Below are 19,863 nucleotides of genomic sequence, written 5' to 3'. Positions count from 1 at the left end.
TCCATTCGAAGTGGTTCGAAGTGGAATATCTCCTGCATTAGAGCTTTGATCTAAACCCTATTGAACGCCACTATCTAGTGGAACATCTACTAAGAGGAGTGAAGGGAATTTTAAGAGCAAATTGGGACTAAATATAGAATGTGATGCTTAAAAAGTACATGATATTATGACTAGGTGACCCAATACTTAATTGAACTTGAAGCACTGTCTGTACTGTATCACATACAAAACAAAGCTTTTTTTGGATGCAAGTCATTGCTCAAGGCATCACCCGATGCAATCGCACGCTGTCTGGTGATGGTGCACGAAGTTATGCCATAGCTCTCAGCCTTAGACAGCACTTCCTTTACTGAGCACTCTCCTTTACTACTACATTCTGACACTTCTTGTTTTTGTAGATATTCTCTTTTTTCCAATGGATGCATGTCTCTGACCCTCGTCAGGAGGTGCAAGATGTTCTTCTTTTTTGCAGTCAGTCGCCAGGCTTTCCATTTTTTTTCTCAGGCATCTGCATAATTTTTTTACATAAAGAGGATATTAACAGAGTGAAATTTTTATATTTTTTTATTATGGTGACCAGAAATGATACTACGGTCTCGAAATGCATTGAAAAGGGAAGTGTGGGAAGTGAAAGTCAAAGGCAACATTGAGGTAAAAACATTTAAAATACGATGCATTGAGCTTTTATGATTTATGATTACTTATGTTTCGCCATTTCCCTTTTGTTTTACGAGCATTTGTAGAGTCGAATGTTATAAATAGCCATATGGGAATTTAACTAAATGCTGGAAAACATCATCCAATGAAGGAGGTAAGAAACGATAATCGCAATCCGGCAGCAATAAATACGTACATGTAGGAACGGATAAAGGATGAATACCGCAATCCTAAAAAAAAATTTATTTCGGCTTCTCCCATTAGGGGTCGTCACAGCGGACTATCTGCATGTTTGATTTGGCACATGTTTTTATGCTGGATGCCCTGCCTAACGAAACCCTCCCCATTTTTTCGGGCTTGGGACCGGCACTAAGGCTTGTGCAACCCTAATGGCTGGGGTTGGTTCCCTGACTGGGGATCGAACCCGGGCCGCAGCGGTGAGAGCGCCGCATACTAACCACTAGACCACCAGGGGACCTATAAGTACCTATATGTTTTCAATTGTGTGAAAGAATTAGCAAAATAAAATGATGGACTTTTGCCATTGTCCATCATTTTATGGACATTGTCTCAAAGCAGCTTTCTAAAGTGGTGCTAAAGGAATGTGTATGTTTGTTCCTTATTCTAAGTTTTTCTCTATTGAGCAAGCCGGGGGCGACTGCGGCAAGGATAAACACCCTGACATAGCATGAGGAAGAAACCTTGAGAGGAACCAGACTCAAACCCTAAGAATGGGCCCAATGGGTTGTAGGGTTTTGTACCCATTGGGCCAGTTGAGTATTAGTTGAGATTAGGGAGCGTGGTACAGTATGGAAGTTTTTCTATTCCGCAGTCGCCCCTGGCTTGCTGTGGCTTTCCTTGTGGGAAAAACGCCAAGCTGCCACTCTCAAGCCCTTGAGCAAGGCCCTGAACAGTCTGTGCTCCAGGGGTGCTGTAACATGACTGACCCTGCGCTCAGACCACAGCTTCCAAACTTCCAAAACTCCCAAATATCAGGCCACAATAATCAAAAGGGTCCTAATTCAGCCCTGAGCATACGCCCATTTCCAAATGTTTCCAAGTTAGACATAAATGCGTATCTCTACCATACATAGTATTTGGCTAACGCAGAACACATCGCTGATTTAGGATAACGGCCAGAGATACCTCAAGAGATTTGTAACTCGTCCGTCTTCCAAAGGGGGTCTTTATGAGGGGGGCTCATTACCTTATTTTACAAACCACATTATCAGAATATTGTTGTCAAATCCATTAGTCAACAAATTTTTCCACACATTTCTGTTTATTAACTTGAGTTTCAGCGTTCCAGAAAATTTAGCATGTTAAGCTATTCGACTAGCAACCACAGTTAAAGGAACGTGGGTGAGGAGTCGTTTATGTTAACGTATAAGAATCTGTTGTAGATTAGTGATGATCGAATCTTGAATAGATAATTCAATGCTTTCAAGTGGTTCAGAAAGCCTTCAAGTTCTACTGAAAATAAAGCTATATAGAACATTGCGTCTGATATTATGACATTATGCACACATCCCCCATCGTAATGAAACGGGAAACCATGGAAGCGAAAGTTAGAAGTGGGAAATTAAGGCATGCTCATTAGCAATGTTCTACACAAATAATGTTTTTTAGAAATTGATTTATTTACTATTACATGCATGTATGTAAAGGCATTAGCAAAGGAAGTTTACGTAACATGACATAAATGCAAATTTTACAAATATACAGTAAGTAAGCTAAATACTGGCAAACACTGCAATTTATCCAAAAGATATATTAAATATTGTAATATATTATAAACGTATAAAAAAATACATTATTTTCAATTCTTTTTCTGTACTGTGAACATTCCATAGTATTATAGAGAACTATACTAGCATTATACTGTGATATCAGTACAAACTGTAATAAAACACACAAAATATACTATTAATATCATACATTCAATACAAAATAAGAGCACACATAATTAAAAAATACAAATAAAAATAGGAACAAAAAATAAAATCAGTATATTGTAATATTTGATGCACATTTACTCAATACTGCAGTTAAAAGTTGCTCATCAGCACCGGAATCAGAAATGCAACATATTAAAGGGGGAAATTCATATAATTTTTTAAAAATTAGTATTATTATTACTTATCTTTTTTTTTTTAAAGATATATAGGCATGTAGAATCTGGTTTGACCAACAATTGGAACATGCCTTCTGGGGTGAACTGTACCTGCTGTTCTTATATAGTGCAAATATTTTGTTGCAAAGGTCTTGTGAGAACTTGTTGCCTCTACCCATCATGAGACGTTTGTATACTTGGATTCAGAAATGGATAAGTGTGTTTTTTTTTCTAATCTTTCAACATGCACTAACTTAGCTGTTTGTAATTTGCGCTAGTATTAGGATTAAACAGCCCAATGAAAGTAGTTGGTGGACTGCTTTTTCTTTCGGGCTTCAATACGCTTTTTCACTTTGTTAAAAATTGTTTGTGGATTGTAAAATTTGGATTTTTTTTTAAACTGTGCAGATTTCTTCAATCGATTTGAATGTCAGGTCAAAATCTCATGTGAATTGCTGGACTGGAACGGTGTTGAATAAAAAATAAATAAAAGTGTTATTCCCCACTCTGTATATCCAATACTTTAATTAGAGAACTACAACTAGTTCTAGTGTAACTAATAACATTTAAAATCATATTCGGATGGATTATTTATGCTGATGATAAATTCATACCGTTAATAGATTCCAAATATCTTGTTGCTGTAACCCCAACAACCCAAGTATATGGGTTCAAATGTTTATGAAATGTTTTTATTTATTTTCTAAGTGGATAATGATGTAGAAGTTACTTTCGGTATTATTTGATCCTTGGTCCACGCACACCAAGCCAGAAGGTTTCGTGTGGATGAACCAACCGTTGCACGAGGCCGACTCGAAGCGGCGGTGGTTGTCCTTTGTACTCTTCAGGTAGAAGACAAAAGGCCATGTTTTTGGGTCATCCTTACAGATAACCTGCAGCTTGTTTTTCTCACAGCACTGGAACAGCAGACCAAAAAAAATCTTCAAAAAAACCTTAGTAGCATATTGGTTTTTTATGAGTATAACATCTCAGTGTATGTAAACAGTTGCTATAATCGGTTCTTCATTCAGAACCGATAAAGACCCTTAGATGAACTAGTACATGTATTCCAAACTACTTGACATTCAGCATGGCAAAAAAAATACACTATATACACTATTATAGAGCCTAGAGGTGTGTACATGACTGTTTTTTCAATTCCATTCCTGGTCAGTGTGGGAGCTCACCTGCCCGCTTCTGGCAACACTCATGACCATTCTGTCCTCTATCCCACCAGTAGAAACAAGTGACCTATCCTGTCCATTCTCATATACTCTTCATCAAGCCTACCCATTGCACAGACACCCATTTTGGACCTGCCCCCATTTGACTACACATGCTACCACATGAGGATACTCTGCCCCCTTAGTAGGAACTCCTTACAAATTCCCAGTCCCATCACCTACTGCAGACAAATCCTGACCCCTTTGTAGACACTCTTGACCAATTATAGCAATCTTCTAGGTGTGCACTTGCTCGTGACCAATGTTCATGCTCACACACTCCTTACTAATCCCATTTACTTACATGGACACTCTTGAGCAATCTCGCACATTCCCACATACACTCTGCCCCCTTCGCATTTTTAAACTAAGTAAAAAGTAGGAGTCTCCTAGGTATTATATGGCAAGTATATATGACCAGTCCCAACCACTTGTGCAGAGATTCATGACCAATCCCTCCACCTGAAATGCCCTTCAATGGACACACTTGGCCAATATCAACCATTCCAGCCAAATACCCCATACCAATCCCTGCAATTTGTTATTAATGACTAGTCCCTTGTTCCTTTTTTTTCAATGGCCTGTTTTCTTACCACCCACTGCTTGAGCGTAATAGCCTTATCCAATTAAAGTCTAAGGCATTTGGATGATGCCCTTATCAAAAGCCAGTTATAGAAGTAAAGGCCTTATGACCTTACACTTAACCAATGAACTAACAGTGTCCTCAATACCACTTTTTGTTGGGTCCATGGGCTCCCAGTCGTTATGCATACCTCTTAATTATTTAAACTTGTCCCCGACTTTTCCAAATCCCAACTTGCCTATGCATGATACCGGACATGTCTTACAAATGTCCATATTTCATGATATTTCCGGACGGATTCTTGAACGGATTCGTTCTTACCTCGACAGTCAAAACCGGGCGGTCATTCAAGCGCATACATTTGAGAAAGTTGGTGGAGCCGCTAAAGTTCAGAACAACAGGAACACCTTTGTCAAAATCGTCTAGCGCGTTTGACATGTAGTAGAAGATGGTTATGTTCGCTGTAAGACAGGCATTGGAAATGCTTTGAATTTTGATATATATAAGAACGATTGCAAAATATAAGAATACAATTGTTGTTCACTAGCATGGCATGATTAACACAAATATTATATTCAATTCGAATTCGATCGTGGACTAACCTGTGGTGGAATTAGTCAAACAAGGGATTTCTTTTGTCGGACGTGAGATGTTTTCCATGCAGATGCTTTTCTGCAGCAAACTCTGAATGAAAACATGACCTCGTTCAAAACGTTTTTTTATATATTCTCTGCAAACTGGAGGAAGAAAAACTGGATGAGCATTTGGTCTACTGGTTCTACTTTATATCCTGACTGTATTAGTATACAGCATTGGCACACAATTCTTTTTCAGTACATTTAAATTCGATCGATTTGAAAACGCTTTCAAAAATCACTGCTATTAAATCGTGTATATGAAAACGTATAACCAGGCCTGTGGTTTAACGAGCGAGTTGAAGAAAGTTTTAGAGAAGTGTGAAATGAATGTGGCTACAAAATGTGGTGCAGCTACAGAAGTGTAGTCTTGACGTGATTGGTTGCATTGGTACTAGTAGCGAGGATTAAGGGGTCAATGACGTAATAAACATCCCAAACCGAACTCAATCAATCACTAAGGCATACTCGACACGTTCTACTGCGACATGTTGCTCAAGAGTCTTCGTTTTCGTCCTCACCTGATGTGATCGCACTCTGCTGGGTGGCCATGATAACGTCGCTGAAGGTGCAATTTGTGTTGCCACATCTGCAGGGGGAAAGGGCATCGCATCCTCTCGCTTGCACAATCGCTATACTTGTGTTCGTCATCGACACGATCAGCATTTTCTCGTCATTGCATGAATCGAATGCCCTATCATTGTACTCCCATTCTCCCGGCATCTGCGGATTTTTTTCATCTTCATCCAGACATTTTTCTCGAACCATGTCTAGACTGAAGGATAACTTTGCATCTTCCTTGTGATAGGGTTTCATTCTTTCAGACTCCGGGCGTTTAATTTCGGTGTCGTCAACACACACCTGGTGCAAAGTCTGCAAACAGGTAACAACAATACCCTCGCTAAGCTTCATATACGCATCTGGTTACAATAGAGTGAGCAATTATACATATTTGGACCCTTTCATTTTTGGTTATGTAACACATTTTTAGCATACGTCATGTAATGCACAATAGTGGAGGCGGATGCAAGTGCAAAGTAAGAACGGGTATTTATATGAAACCATGAAACAGGTTTTATGTCATGTTGATGGCCCTCCTAAAGTTCAAGAGTCATAGCAAAGACCTTAAACATCCAGGGCAACGGATTTTTTTTCCCCCCATTCTCAATCATCTCCCTTCCAAACTCGTCTGCTAAATGAAATACATTTCGTGAATTGATTTCACGTCATCAAAGGAAAAAACATCAAAGGAGACAATGTGCATATTAACAAATCTGCCTGGTCTGTCCGACTTCCTGTTTTCCAAAATGGCCTGGAGGTCCACCTTTTGCTACTGTTAAACAAAATGCATTTTTCACTTCCTCTTTCCTTTTCCCAGCTGTTAGTATATAAAGGACTTTACGGCTATATAAAATCGAACCTATAGCCTTAATACATACAGGATGCTTTGTATTTAGATGAATACATGCAGTGGTTGAAAGTACCTAATGACTACCTTCATGACCGTATCGTTTTTGAAAATAATTAAAACGCTGTACTTTTGGTTGGTAAACAAAATTAAAATAAATCACCATGTAAGCTTTTGAAGGCATCTGATTATTCATGCAATGACTCAAAATAAGTACTTTGACTCAAATCATGTATCAGTGCAATAGACACTTTTATATACAATAGGAGCCATGAAGCTGGGTAAAAAAGATAGCCAGCATTTTTTATTATTATTATTGTTTCACATTGAATAATAGTTCATTCATTCATTTACTTCATACAGGACAGAAAGTTGTCTCACTTCTATTTTTACCTTCGATTCACATACATGTATTTATTGATGTGCGCAAAATAGAAATGACTCACCAGGAGAGGACACCCTGAGCTTAGCATCCTGATTAATTGCTTCGGAGGCAAATGCTCAGTTTGGATATCGTTTATCATCATCAGCTTGTCCCCTTTACTACCGGTGAAAAGGAATTGAAAACATTACGTCGTTTTATATGCCACATTGCTTATGTTGAAAGACACACTCTAGACGACACTGATGCATTAAAATGAGAAGACGATTCAACATTAATCGAAGTGTGGATTTCAAATGTCGTTATGATCTACCTGCCAAAAGCACTGGGCTTATTCGTCAACACTTTCTCCACTTCATAACAATGCTTGCCTTCGACCACAGTGTGAAACAAGGCGACACCCCCATTAAGAAAAGTCTCCTAGAAAAACAAATCAAGTCACCGCAAATGCCTGTTTTCTTCGTAAACAATTCTGAATAAACTTGATTAGTTCTAACAGAAAGACAGACGTACCTGTTCCATGTTGTTACCTAGGCAGACAGTAACGGCTCAAGGAAGCAACGAGGGGTTTCGTGGTATAAATAAAGCATTGGGAGTGGGCAGGGCTTAATGACACTCAGATCAACACATTTGATCGAACTGGACATAGCGCATGTTCAAAGCACATCAACAGCAAAAAAAAGGAAGCGGCACAAAACCGCAGAGGGAAGAGGCAGCCATAAAACAATATGCTGACTTACGGTAAAGGAAGTGCTTACAGGCTGAATAGGTATGAACACTTGAAAGAAAGGGAAGGTACATAAAATAGGGATGTAAGTATTGAGAATTCATATGAGCTCAAGGAGAATGTACTCTGGCTTTTATTATGCTTCATAATAATTTTCCTTAAAAAAAAAACAAACAAAACAACACCTGACAACAATGTGCCCTGGTGAACTAGAGCCGTTATTTTTGCTTTGAGCAAGAGGAAACCAAATGCCACAACACTCTAGAAATATTTTTAGTAGTTCAATCGGGTGCAGCGTTGCAGTATGCAGAGCTTCGGGTTCAATACTTTACTACTCATTGGATGGATTAAAAAAAAAACAAAAAAAAAAAAACCAATAAATCATTCAGGCTTTACAGTGCATAGAGATTTTATTTTTATTTTTATTGCTGCCTCATAACAATAAAGAAATACAAATTGATTCACCAGGTTGGCAATGTCAGTGTAGCAGAAGGACCTTTTATAAGATTACTTTAATGCTTGGGTATACAAATAAAGTTCGTGGCATGTATTGTTATTGTTTCCTGCCCTATACAAATGCACCAATATCAATCAAAAGCCGTTGGAAGGTGGGCCTCTCTTCTGGAAGCTGTAAAAACAATGATTCATATTTTAGCATTTAGGTTTGCGGGATTCTTTTGTTTTGTTTTAGTGAATCTGATTTGATGAGTGACTAATAGAGAGAGTGAAAGCGAGAGCGAGAGAGTGGCAGATGAGAGTGACAGAAGAGAGAGTTGCAGAAGAGACATGGCACTGAGTATAGTGAAGAAGGAAAAGGGGGAAATTAAAATTGTGAAATATAGGGGTCATGTCCTTATAGAGAGAGACAGAGAGAGAGAGGGAGAGAGAGAGAGAGTACTGAAAAAGAACATGGGAGATTCTAGATAGATAGATAGATAGATAGATAGATAGATAGATAGATAGATAGATAGATAGATAGATAGATAGATAGATAGATAGATAGCACTGAGAACAGAGAAAAGGGAAGGTAAACGGGGGAACAAGAGGTCGTCACATGTAGGGGTCACATGACTAAGTGTATTCAGAATATGCAATTAAATAATAGAGAGATATCGATTGATAAAGTGAAAGAGATTTGAGATGACTACCTCATGCCAGCATGACTTCATAAATTGGTAGATCTGGTCGGAGGCCAGTTGGGGTCTGTACAGACGATGACCTTGCATCACTTTCTCAGCTACTCGTGTATTATCATAGTGCTCATAGGGCTGTTTGCCCAGACTGTACACCTCCCACATCAGCACACCTACACAACAAAACCAGCTTCATTATTATCACTATCATTATCAGAATGGCAATGCTTAGCATTTATTGACTAGCATACTAGCTATTCAATATACGTTTTAGCAAGGCATGAACCTGGTGAAGCAAATGTGGCGAAAAAGACAGTATATTACAGATATTACTACAGAAATATACATACTTTCATAACTTTTAATACCTCCCTCACAGCTCACATTGAGTAAAGAGCAATCTCTGAGGTAAAGATTAAAAGAAATCTTGCTAGCAAAGCTTGGCACGATTTGTTTAAAAGAGCCTTAGGCTAGGTTATTCAAAATTCACCCAGATTAAGTCTTTAATGGTTAGGGGAGAGTCAAACTTCTGGCCACATCTGGAGCCTGTTCACTATTTTCCACAAAAAATATAGACACCAACCAGAGTTAGCATTAGATTAACTTTCACAAAGATTAGCATTATCATGAATTACTTCTGAGTAATAAGTTAGGTAAATCTATTTCATGTTTTGTTGTACTTATCATTTTAATAAGATAATGATATATTGCTCAATGGGAGACCTTAATATGAAAAATAAGTAATTAATAACATACATTTACAGTAATTTCTCCCTTTTTTTTACACAACATGCAGCATCTGTGAAGCCACCAGCATTGTGAAGGACCACACCACTCTGCACATAGGCTCTTCACCATCTTGTCATCTGGGAAAATATTTAGGCCCTTATAGTCGGACTGTGTAACAGTGTCCTGTGTAGGACCTTTTATACAACTATGCAGTTAATGTGCTGAGATATGTAATTTTTCCCATTGTGTCCGACATAAAAATCAGTGTGACACTTTGCAAAAGGCGTGGGTGTTGTCTACATTCCTTTGAGATAAGAAAAATTCTTTCACCCAGCTGTTGTTGAATTTACACTTTTTTTTGCCGAGGCACCACGTGACTCTTCTCGTTCCCTTTCTACCACTGATGTTCCATTTAACTTCCCAAGTTACCTACAAAGATCAACTGGGTTAAAGGTTGCCAGATTAAGGCCACGAATCTCTTCGAATTTGTATGTTGTGTCAATTGTGTGAATGCGTTTTATACAAGATCCGGCAACTGGACAACATTGAAATAAAGCATTGATGTGATTATTCATCTAATGAGGTTTGGGCCATAGAAAGAAGAAATAATAAAAAAAACTAATAAATAAATAAAAAAACTCCCTATTTCACTTACCCTCATCAACTTATCCAATTTGACAAGTGATCATTAGACACAAGGCTTCTTTTTGTTACACTCTCAAGTTAATGTGCTTCATGTCTACATTATTTTACTCTTTTTTTTTTCTCTCAAATAAGCTCTCAGATGAGATTTCATCTGAGAAAATGTCTTGTAAGTATAGCTGCTAAGGAGCATTGTTTTATGCAGCAAGTCAAATTAAGTAATAAAGATGAATTTTTGTTTTTCATCCATTTCAATGTCCATTGCTAATTTCATCTTAAAAAGAAAAAAAATAGTTTGAATAAATTTGTTGTAATTGTGTGTGTGTATACAAGTGTGTTTGATATCACAATAACTATCTGGCTAAGCTGGGGGCTTACTGCTCAAAAGAAGCTCATTAAGAAAAAAAATTTATCCACAGAACCAGTAATCAGTCATTTTAGCTCCAGCATAGATGATCCTGAGGCTCACGTTCAAATGCCATGACCTACATTGACCTTTAAGTGTAATACTTACTTCCATAGTTTGTCAGACTCGTGACTGCTAGAAGAACAAGCATGTGGTACACTCACTCTTTTTGATTCGTTCATGGATTTTTCTTTCCTTATTGTTTCTTCTGATTGTGGGTTGTAGTGTCTGTAAGCGTTTCAACCATAAATGGAAAATCTGCTTCATTACCATTAAACACTACAGTGATTAAAACACTGCCTACTGGTTCTTTAGTATTTTTTCCCCCAGTCTTCGGGGCATTCATGTCAATGTGATTCTGAATTGCTGCTGTGTTTTTGGCTCATTTGAATGTTTTAGGCTGATGGGACTGATTTGGATGATGATGATCATCAAAGTGAGAACTCATTTCCCACTGCTATCAGCTTATATTTCGTTTACAATTTGTCAGTAACTCATTTTATTCTTTCAATAAGTACTGGCAAGATGTTCAGTAGTGAAATCAGAATAGATTTTTTTTGCAAATGACATGCCAGTTTTTGGTGTAATCAGAATTGTGATATACAGCATAAAAGTAACCAGATAGCTACAAAATATCAAAATTGGTCCATGTGAACAGCCTACTGCATTATTATATCCAAAGTTAGATAACCATACCAATATTATTTACATCAGAGATGAACTTGTTCACTGCTTGTGGCTTACACTGATGAGCATTTTTTATTTATTTATTGCATTCCTTTCGTGGTTTGGAAAAAACATTTTCTTTAACACATTTAGTACAACTTAGTCCTATATGTCTGAACATATCATTCTGTGGTGAGAAATAAACATATTTAGAGCAGCACAGGAAGGTTTGCATAATGGAAAAGCAGTAAGTGAAAGCAGCCACACACCATAAGCCCATACGTCAGACTTGCTGCTAAACCTGGTGTAGTTCAAAACCTCAGGGGCTGACCACTTCACGGGAAACTTTGTTCCAGCCGAACTTGTATACTGATCATCCAGCACATATCTACATGGGGCCAGGGGTTGGGGAAAACACAGAAATACAAATACATTATAAAGAGAAAGAGAAAGAATGATCAGATGTAACCTTTTGATTTATTGCATTTGGTGTTGAATAATCCTTAAATTTCTCTTATCCTTATCAACTAATCATGGTACACAAGCATTGTTTTGTTAAACTAGCAAGCACAATTCATCTTGATTTCTTAGTGACAGTTGCTGCCCTGTTTCTCTTTGAAATGTGCTCTCAGGGAGTTTTCAGGTGAGCATAATACTTATAGCTACTTGGGAGTTATCTAACATACATATTGAGGTTACTGATCAGAAGATCAGGGGTTCAAGTCCTGGTGTCAGCAAGCTGCCACTCTTGGAGCCTTTGTACAATGCCCTTAACCCTCTGTGCTCCAGGGGGCACTGTAACATGACTGACACTGTGCTCTGACCCTAGTTTCATAACAGTGCTGGGATATGCATCGAAAGAATTTCTATGCATATTCACATGCTCTAATGTAAATCTGTAATATACATCAAAAGCAGCTTTTTTTATCTCTTCCTTCCAATTGCAGGTGCATAATTGCCTATTTAGAAAATCACAATCTGACCAATAATAAATTATTAGGCACTGCTATTGTGTATTCTACTATTACATTTGTTGTCTTTTTTCTATATACTGTATATTTACATGTGTGTTTGTTACCTTGCCATTCCAAAGTCAGACACTTTGACAGATAGGTCTTGATCTACCAAACAGTTCCTCGCTGCCTACAATAAACACGAAGGAAAACAAGTGTTGATTAAAGCCTTCACTGTGAGAAATCGAAATGATAGTAGAGACTCCAGATACCACATAAACCCCTGTATCACTTTTATTGCAAGCGTGTTCTTACTAGATCTCTGTGAATGAACTGCTTTTCCTCGAGGTAAGCCATCGCCTCACACACATCCAGGCACATGGTAAGGAGAAGCTGTGGCTGCAGTTCTTTCCCATGATGCCTCAGGTACTCTAGCAGGCAACCGTTACTCATGAACTCCGTCACAATGTAAATAGGGAAGCACTTGGTACACACACCATGCAGCCTCACGAGCTTTGGATGCCTGAGTTTCCTTTGAATGCAGAGTGACACAAACTGGTGGTCAGTTTATTGCATTTCTGTTATGCAAGAAGGAATGATGCTATAGTTTGCATTTCACCGGAATATGGACATATACACCGCTCAAAAAAAACACCATATAACATGTTTAAGTCACACGTTGGATGATGAAACATTCAAGTTGAATTTAGTTATTAGTGAACTCCTGGACAGTCCTGGCTGCTTCTACAGTACTTGGTGTCTTTGGATGCTCCAATACATGACATCTTGGAGTTTCCAAATTAGATTCAGGTTTTGGGCATGTGAGGCCCAGTCAATGGCATCAATGTCATACAGAAATCGTCAACACACTCCGGCCACATGACGCTGTGAAATGTCATGCACTAGGTGGAACCCAGGGCCCACTGCACTGGCGCAAGTTCTTACAATGGCTTTAAGGGTTTCATCCCGAAATCTACAGTACAGTCACAGCAGTAAGGATATGGAGATCTGTGTAACCCTACAAGTATATTTCTCCCCAAGGACCACCAATGGAAGACCTGCCAATTCTGGTGTTCTCTGCCAGTTGCCAATGGCGTTTTTTTAAGCACAGGGCCCACTAAGGAGTGTCAGGCCACCCTTTTAGAATCTGCGACAGATTGGTCCGAAACATGCTCTGACAGTGCTCCTCCTGTTTTCAAAATTCCCTTATTCTTATCTCTAGAGCAAATATTTGTCACTTTCATATGTACCAAAGCAGGTGAAACTGATTCATAAATCACTTATACTTGCTACCTGGACCGAACAGTCATACTTTCAATCTAAGCCTAATTATGCAAATCTAAAAAAAAAACCTGTTTGTGTGACTCGAGTGTATGCAAAAATAAACAGTACGTCATTATATCACGTACAAGCAAATATCCCGATAATAACCAAGTTGGGTTTTTAAGCTATATTGCAATATCGGAATATTGGCCGTGAGATGTTTACATGATGTCGCAAATCTCTTCGTGTTCACTCACACACAAGAGAAATCATCACTCTGTCTGCTATTTTGGTTCTTCTCACAAGATACCTGCTTAACCACTTAAGCCTCCTCTATAACCCCTTCCTTTCCACCTCTTGGGAATATTTTCAGGAATATTCCTGGAAATAGTCTGTAAACAACTGACTAACATCTGTACAAATGCTATTCATCAAGTATATGCTGTATTAGTTTTCTTTTTTTGCCAATTATGCCTGATTTATGAATATATGACACTGTTTATTGCTTCAAACTGTGAATACAACCATAATAAGTCACCTGAGAGAATAAAACCTGACTTGACATGAAAGATAAAAAGGCTCTTTTTGGAAACACCTACGTGGATATTATTCAGCCGTTACTGAAAGCAGGAAGCGCATTACACATAGTTACTGCCCACACTCGCATTACTCCGAAACTAATACGCTGTCTTGGATTTTACACTGTTATAAAAGGGAAGCAGAGAAGGTGGAAAAGCAGAGCACAACAGGAACCTACATCATGATCTGGGCTTCCTCTATGAATTCGTCTGAGGACATGCAGCCCTCTTTCACCATCTTAATGGCCACCTGATGTTTGCCCTTCCACACGCCGAGCTGGACCACTCCGAACTGGCCGCTGCCGAGCTCTTTTACCAGACGCATGTCTTCTCGTCTCAGCTCCCACACACCTGATTGCAATCACACACACACACACACACACACACACACACAAATGAAACTCATATTGAATAGATAATGCAAAACCCACATCACACACATACTCTTCACATCTAGCCATAGTTGAATACCTCAATATCACAATACAATGCAACAATATTGGCTATTTGACACGTAGATACACTACATTGACAAATGTTTGTGGACACCAACCAAAGCTTGTTGAACATCCATGTTCCACATTCAATCCCCATTTGTTGTTAAAAAATCTCCAATCTCCTAGTGTTTTAGTGTACTTGTGGAGAAAATCAGGTACTGATGTAGGATGATGTATCCTGGGGTGCAGTCAGCATTCATCCCAATTCATTCCCAATTCATTCTTCCACTCTTCCAGATCTTCCACTCCAACCCATGTAAACAATATGTTTCTGGAGTTTGCTTTATGCAGGGTAAACGTTTTTTCTTTTTAATCTTCATTGCTCGTCCATCAGTGCAACAAAAGAGAACATTGAGAACATCATAAACAACAATCATAAACCCTATTGAATCCTATTGAACATCTCTGAACAATTGAACATCTCTGGAGAGACCGGAAAGTGATGGTTCTCATCCGACCTGACCTAGCTTGAGAGGATTTGACATGAAAAAAATTGCGATTCGACAAAGAACTGAGTAAAGAGTCTAAATATTTATGTACATGTGATATCTATCATTCTATTTTCACTTTGTCATTGTGAGATACTGAGTGTAGATTCATGTGAAAAAAAAAATGTATCTGAACAATTGGAGTTTCAGTCTTCATCACTAAACTGGAAAAAATTGACTGGGGTCTAAATACTTTCCAAATTCATTGGAATAAAAGAACCCAGTGGTGGAAATTAAACAAATAATGTACTTGAGTAAAGTAGAGAAACAGTTGTAAAAATTACTCCTATAAATGTCCTATTATCATTTTTGTTGCAAGACACTTTGCATAATCAACTCAGTTTACGTATATAAAAAAAAAGACTCTTACTCTTAGCACAAGGATCTATGAATAGAATCATATTAATGAGTCAAACACACGTTTGAACAGTTACGTTTTTATCCGCTCATAAATAAAAAAGATTTCGCAAAATATACTCAAAAGTAACATATTTCCCTTAGAAATGTAGTGACGTTAAAGTGAAAATCTCCCCAAATGAAAATACTTCAGTAAAGTAGAAATTCACTAAAAAGAAGCTAGATACAGTAAGAACGATACCGAATTACGTTTACCACTATTAATCTGTGGCGTGACCAAACCTGGCCAGCTTTGGTTTCCTGCACTACCACAAATGTGTTGCAACAGGTAGACCATGACCTTGTCACATCTATCTAGTACATTCTGTTAGCTACATGAACTCAGAAACATTTCCAGACATGACATATTATTTATTACTTTATATTCCAAGAACGGTGTGTTTCAGGCCATGATGTAAGCGTTGTGTGTTTGCCTCACCCTGTGCTGTCTGAGGTGGGGGATTGATTTCTGTAACAGGAAGCCGTAATCTTGTCAGCAGGCCTACAGACGGCAAACACAGTAAACAGGATTTTATGATCAAACACAAACCTACTCACTTACACACACACACACAATGGCATTGATTTTTTTTTCAATGACGTCTCAACTATCGGTGGAAATTAATCATCCACCATGAGTCATTTTATTATTTACTTAAATACAATTAAAATCTTTGGATGTGTGTGAGTGTTTGTGTAATGACATTTCTAAACAGAATAATGCATGATGTCCGGATGTTTTGATTCCACACCTGCCCCATTATGTTGATGGTACTCGATCATCCAAGGGATGGACTCAAACAGGTGGTTCTCTGCCAAGTAGTACAGCCCATCGTCATTGACGTTAATGAGATAATGTCTTACAGTCCCGTTCAGCTCGCTGGGAACACAAACCACATGCTTTAAATCAGACATCCGGGTGCAGGTGTCACTTTGAGCTGTGCTCATAGCAGAAAGGATGTGGTCAAAGCGTTGTGTGTGAGCATGGGGATTTTTGTAGGGGCCTAGCGAGGTCACAGCAAAGTCCCTCGTCAGTACTCACTCTAGCGCTCGACTAAAGAGCGACACTGTGTAGACCCCTTTTTGACTGGAATCTCTGACCACAAATGATCCTTCTTTCCCCTGTTAGAAAAAAAAAAGTGAGACCCTTACTAGAGTAGTGACGTAAATGAGATCAAAATAAGCAGTGAAAATAGCGTGAAGTCAGTGTACACTCTTTAATATGAAAATGATAATACGCAATGGTGGACACAAAGCATGTACTTGTGTTAAAGTAGAGATACGGTCGGTAAAATATGACTCCAGCAAAATAATTTTTGTTTGAACAACTCAGTTTATGTGAAAAGACACTAATGTTACTCAACACTATATATATATATATATATATATACAGTGAGGAAAATAAGTATTTGAACACCCTGCTATTTTGAAAGTTCTCCCACTTAGAAATCATGGGGGGGTCTGAAATTGTTATCGTAGGTGCATGTCCACTGTGAGAGACATAATCTAAAAAAAATATCCAGAAATCACAATGTATGATTTTTAAACGATTTATTTGTATGATACAGCTGCAAATAAGTATTTAAACACCTGTCTATCAGCTAGAATTCTGACCCTCAAAGACCTGTTAGTCTGCCTTTAAAATGTCCACCTTCACTACATTTATTATCCTAAATTAGATGCACCTGTTTGAGGTCGTAAGCTGCATAAAGACACCTGTCCACCCCATACAATCAGTAAGAATCCAACTACTAACATGGCCAAGACCAAAAAGCTGTCAAAAGACACTAGAGACAAAATTGTATCCCTCCACAAGGCTGAAAAGGGCTACGGGGAAATTGCCAAGCAGCTTGGTGAAAAAAGGTACACTGTTGGAGCAATCATTAGAAAATGGAAAAAGCTAAACATGACTGTCAATCTCCCTCGGACTGGGGCTCTATGCAAGATCTCACCTCGTGGGGTCTCGATGATCCTATGGAAGGTGAGAAATCAGCCCAGAACTACATGGGAGGAGCTGGTCAATGACCTGAAAAGAGCTGGGACCACCGTTTCCAAGGTTACTGTTGGTAATACACTAAGACGTCATGGTTTGAAATCATGCATGGCACGGAAGGTTCCCCTACTTAAACCAGCACGTGTCCAGGCACGTCTTAAGTTTGCCAATGACCATTTGGATGATCCAGAGGAGTCATGGGAGAAAGTCATGTGGTCAGATGAGACCAAAATAGAACTTTTGGGTCATAATTTCACTAAACGTGTTTGGAGGAAGAAGAATGATGAGTACCATCCCAAGAACACCATCCCTACTGTGAAGCATGGGGGTGGTAGCATCATGCTTTGGGGGTGTATTTCTGCACATGGGACAGGGCGACTGCACTGTATTAAGGAGAGGATGATCGGGGCCATGTATTGCGAGATTTTGGGGATCAACCTCCTTCCCTCAGTTAGAGCATTGAAGATGGGTCTTCCAACATGACAATGAACCGAAGCACACAGCCAGGATAACCAAGGAGTGGCTCTGTAAGAAGCATATCAAGGTTCTGGCATAGCCTAGCCAGTCTCCAGACCTAAACCCAATAGAGAATCTTTGGAGGGAGCTCAAACTCCGTGTTTCTCAGCGACAGGCCAGAAACCTGACTGATCTAGAGAAGATCTGTGTGGAGGAGTGGGCCAAATTCCTCCTGCAGTGTGTGCAAACCAGGTGAAAAACTACAGGAAACGTTTGACCTCTGTAATTGCAAACAAAGGCTACTGTATCAAATATTAACATTGACTTTCTCAGGTGTTCAAATACTTATTTGCAGCTGTATCATACAAATAAATAGTTAAAAAATCATATATTGTGATTTCTGGATTTTTTTTTTTTAGATTACGTCTCTCACAGTGGACATGCTCCTACGATGACAATTTCAGACCCCTCCATGATTTCTAAGTGGGAGAACTTGCAAAATAGCAGGGTGTTCAAATACTTATTTTCCTCACTGTATATCGAACTACTTATATATATATATATATATATATATATATATATATATATATATATATATATATATATATATATATATATATATATATATATATATATATATATTTCAACTACTTAAAAACAAATCAAATAAGCCACAAATAAAGCCACAGGTGTTGAATGTCAGGAGTTTCTTTCGTTATTTATTCCTCTCAGAATTTTCTGCTTTCTGTTGAACTGACACTGAACTGTATGTTGGTGTTAAGTTGATACCACCGAGCCGCGATCAACCCAAGTTTAAAACTGCCCCAACTGGTTGCTTGCTACGTGTTTGACCAATTAAGTTTTTATTCACTCATCAATTGATTTTGCAAAATGTAGTTGAGATATTGGACTTCGAAATCTAATGAATTAAATGTCTTCCCAAATGGAAATACTTCAGTGAAGTACAGATACACGAAAAAGTCACTTAGGTACAGTAACCAATTACACCCGATTCCAAAAAAGTTGGGACACTGTACAAATTGTGAATAAAAAAAGGAATGCAATAATTTACAAATCTCATAAACTTATATTTTATTCACAATAGAATATCAACAAACATATCAAATATTGAAAGTGAGACATTTTGATATGTCATGCCAAATATTGGCTCATTTTGGATTTCATGAGAGCTACACATTCCAAAAAAGTTGGGACAGGTAGCAATAAGAGGTCGGAAAAGTTAAATGTACATATAAGAAACAGCTGAAGGACCAATTTGCAACTTATTAGGTCAATTGGCAACATGATTGGGTATTAAAAAAAAAAACTCTCAGAGTGGCAGTGTCTCTCAGAATTCAACATGGGCAGAGGATCACCAATTCCCCCAGTGCTTTGGCAAAAAATAGTGGAGCAATATCAAAAAGTAGTTTCTCAGAAAAAAATTGCAAAGACTTTCAAGCTATCATCATCTACAGTGCATAATATCATCCAAAGATTCAGAGAATCTGGAACAATCTCTGTGTGTAAGGGTTCAAGGTCGGAAAACCATACTGGATGCCTGTGATCTTCGGGCCGTTAGACGGCACTGCATCACATACAGGAATGCTACTGTAATGGAAATCACAACATGGGCTCAGGAATACTTCCAGAAAACATTGTCAGTGAACACAATCCACAGTGCCATTCGCTGTTGCTAAAACTCTATAGGTTAAAAAAGAAGCCTATCTAAACATGATCCAGAAGCGCAGGCGTTTTTTCTGGGCCAATGCTCATTTAAAATAGACTCTGGCAAAGTGGAAAACTGTTCTCAAAATTTGAAGTTCTTTTTAGAAAACTGGGACGCCATGTCATCCGGAATAAAGAGGATAAGAACAACCCAAGTTGTTATCAGCACTCAGTTCAGATGCCTGCATCTCTGATGGTATGGGGTTGCAT

The 19,863-nt window shown here is 38.4% G+C and overlaps 2 protein-coding genes across 6 annotated transcripts in view; both read right to left on the bottom strand.

Annotated features, from left to right (window-relative positions):
- Window positions 1–2,279: 2,279 nt before the first annotated feature.
- On the bottom strand, window positions 2,280–7,969 carry LOC310731219 (uncharacterized protein). 4 transcript variants are annotated; one of them, XM_083550714.1, is made up of 7 exons: window positions 7,515–7,969; window positions 7,315–7,421; window positions 7,066–7,162; window positions 5,733–6,084; window positions 5,179–5,313; window positions 4,898–5,037; window positions 2,280–3,687 (listed from the first exon to the last, which is right to left on the bottom strand). In XM_083550714.1, the coding sequence occupies exons 1-7, from the start codon at window positions 7,521–7,523 to the stop codon at window positions 3,463–3,465; spliced, it is 1,065 nt and encodes a 354-aa protein (XP_083406840.1). In that variant the 5' UTR covers window positions 7,524–7,969; the 3' UTR covers window positions 2,280–3,462. The 4 variants fall into 4 exon arrangements, with proteins under 4 accessions (XP_083406840.1, XP_083406841.1, XP_083406842.1 ...); XM_083550716.1 differs by lacking the exon at window positions 2,280–3,687 and adding an exon at window positions 4,027–4,793 and having other exon boundaries at window positions 4,842–5,037; window positions 7,515–7,784; XM_083550715.1 differs by lacking the exon at window positions 5,179–5,313 and having other exon boundaries at window positions 7,515–7,770.
- Window positions 7,970–8,131: 162 nt separating this feature from the next.
- Window positions 8,132–19,863, bottom strand: part of LOC310731205 (cytoplasmic tyrosine-protein kinase BMX-like) — a 48,859-nt gene continuing 37,127 nt past the window's right edge. For both annotated transcript variants that reach the window (XM_083550697.1, XM_083550696.1), the window contains exons 12-20: window positions 16,522–16,601; window positions 16,232–16,359; window positions 15,919–15,981; window positions 14,278–14,449; window positions 12,573–12,789; window positions 12,383–12,447; window positions 11,574–11,692; window positions 8,877–9,034; window positions 8,132–8,356 (exon numbers count right to left, since the gene is read on the bottom strand). In XM_083550697.1, coding sequence (XP_083406823.1) covers window positions 8,297–8,356; window positions 8,877–9,034; window positions 11,574–11,692; window positions 12,383–12,447; window positions 12,573–12,789; window positions 14,278–14,449; window positions 15,919–15,981; window positions 16,232–16,359; window positions 16,522–16,601 — 1,062 coding nt within the window. In that variant the 3' untranslated portion in view covers window positions 8,132–8,296. The remainder of the gene's footprint in view (window positions 8,357–8,876; window positions 9,035–11,573; window positions 11,693–12,382; window positions 12,448–12,572; window positions 12,790–14,277; window positions 14,450–15,918; window positions 15,982–16,231; window positions 16,360–16,521; window positions 16,602–19,863) is intronic.

This window comes from Silurus aristotelis (assembly GCF_946808225.1).
Source record: "Silurus aristotelis genome assembly, chromosome: 9".
In the NCBI taxonomy this organism is placed as follows: domain Eukaryota; kingdom Metazoa; phylum Chordata; class Actinopteri; order Siluriformes; family Siluridae; genus Silurus; species Silurus aristotelis.
This window is presented reverse-complemented; position numbering and strand designations above follow the sequence as displayed.

Excerpts from the sequence above, each read along its gene's own strand:
- LOC310731219 (XM_083550714.1), bottom strand. Across the intron at positions 7,163-7,314 it reads AAGCCCAGTGCTTTTGGCAG|TAAAGGGGACAAGCTGATGA; the intron begins GTAGATCATAAC and ends TTTCACCGGTAG. Across the intron at positions 5,038-5,178 it reads TTTGACTAATTCCACCACAG|CGAACATAACCATCTTCTAC; the intron begins GTTAGTCCACGA and ends CCTGTCTTACAG.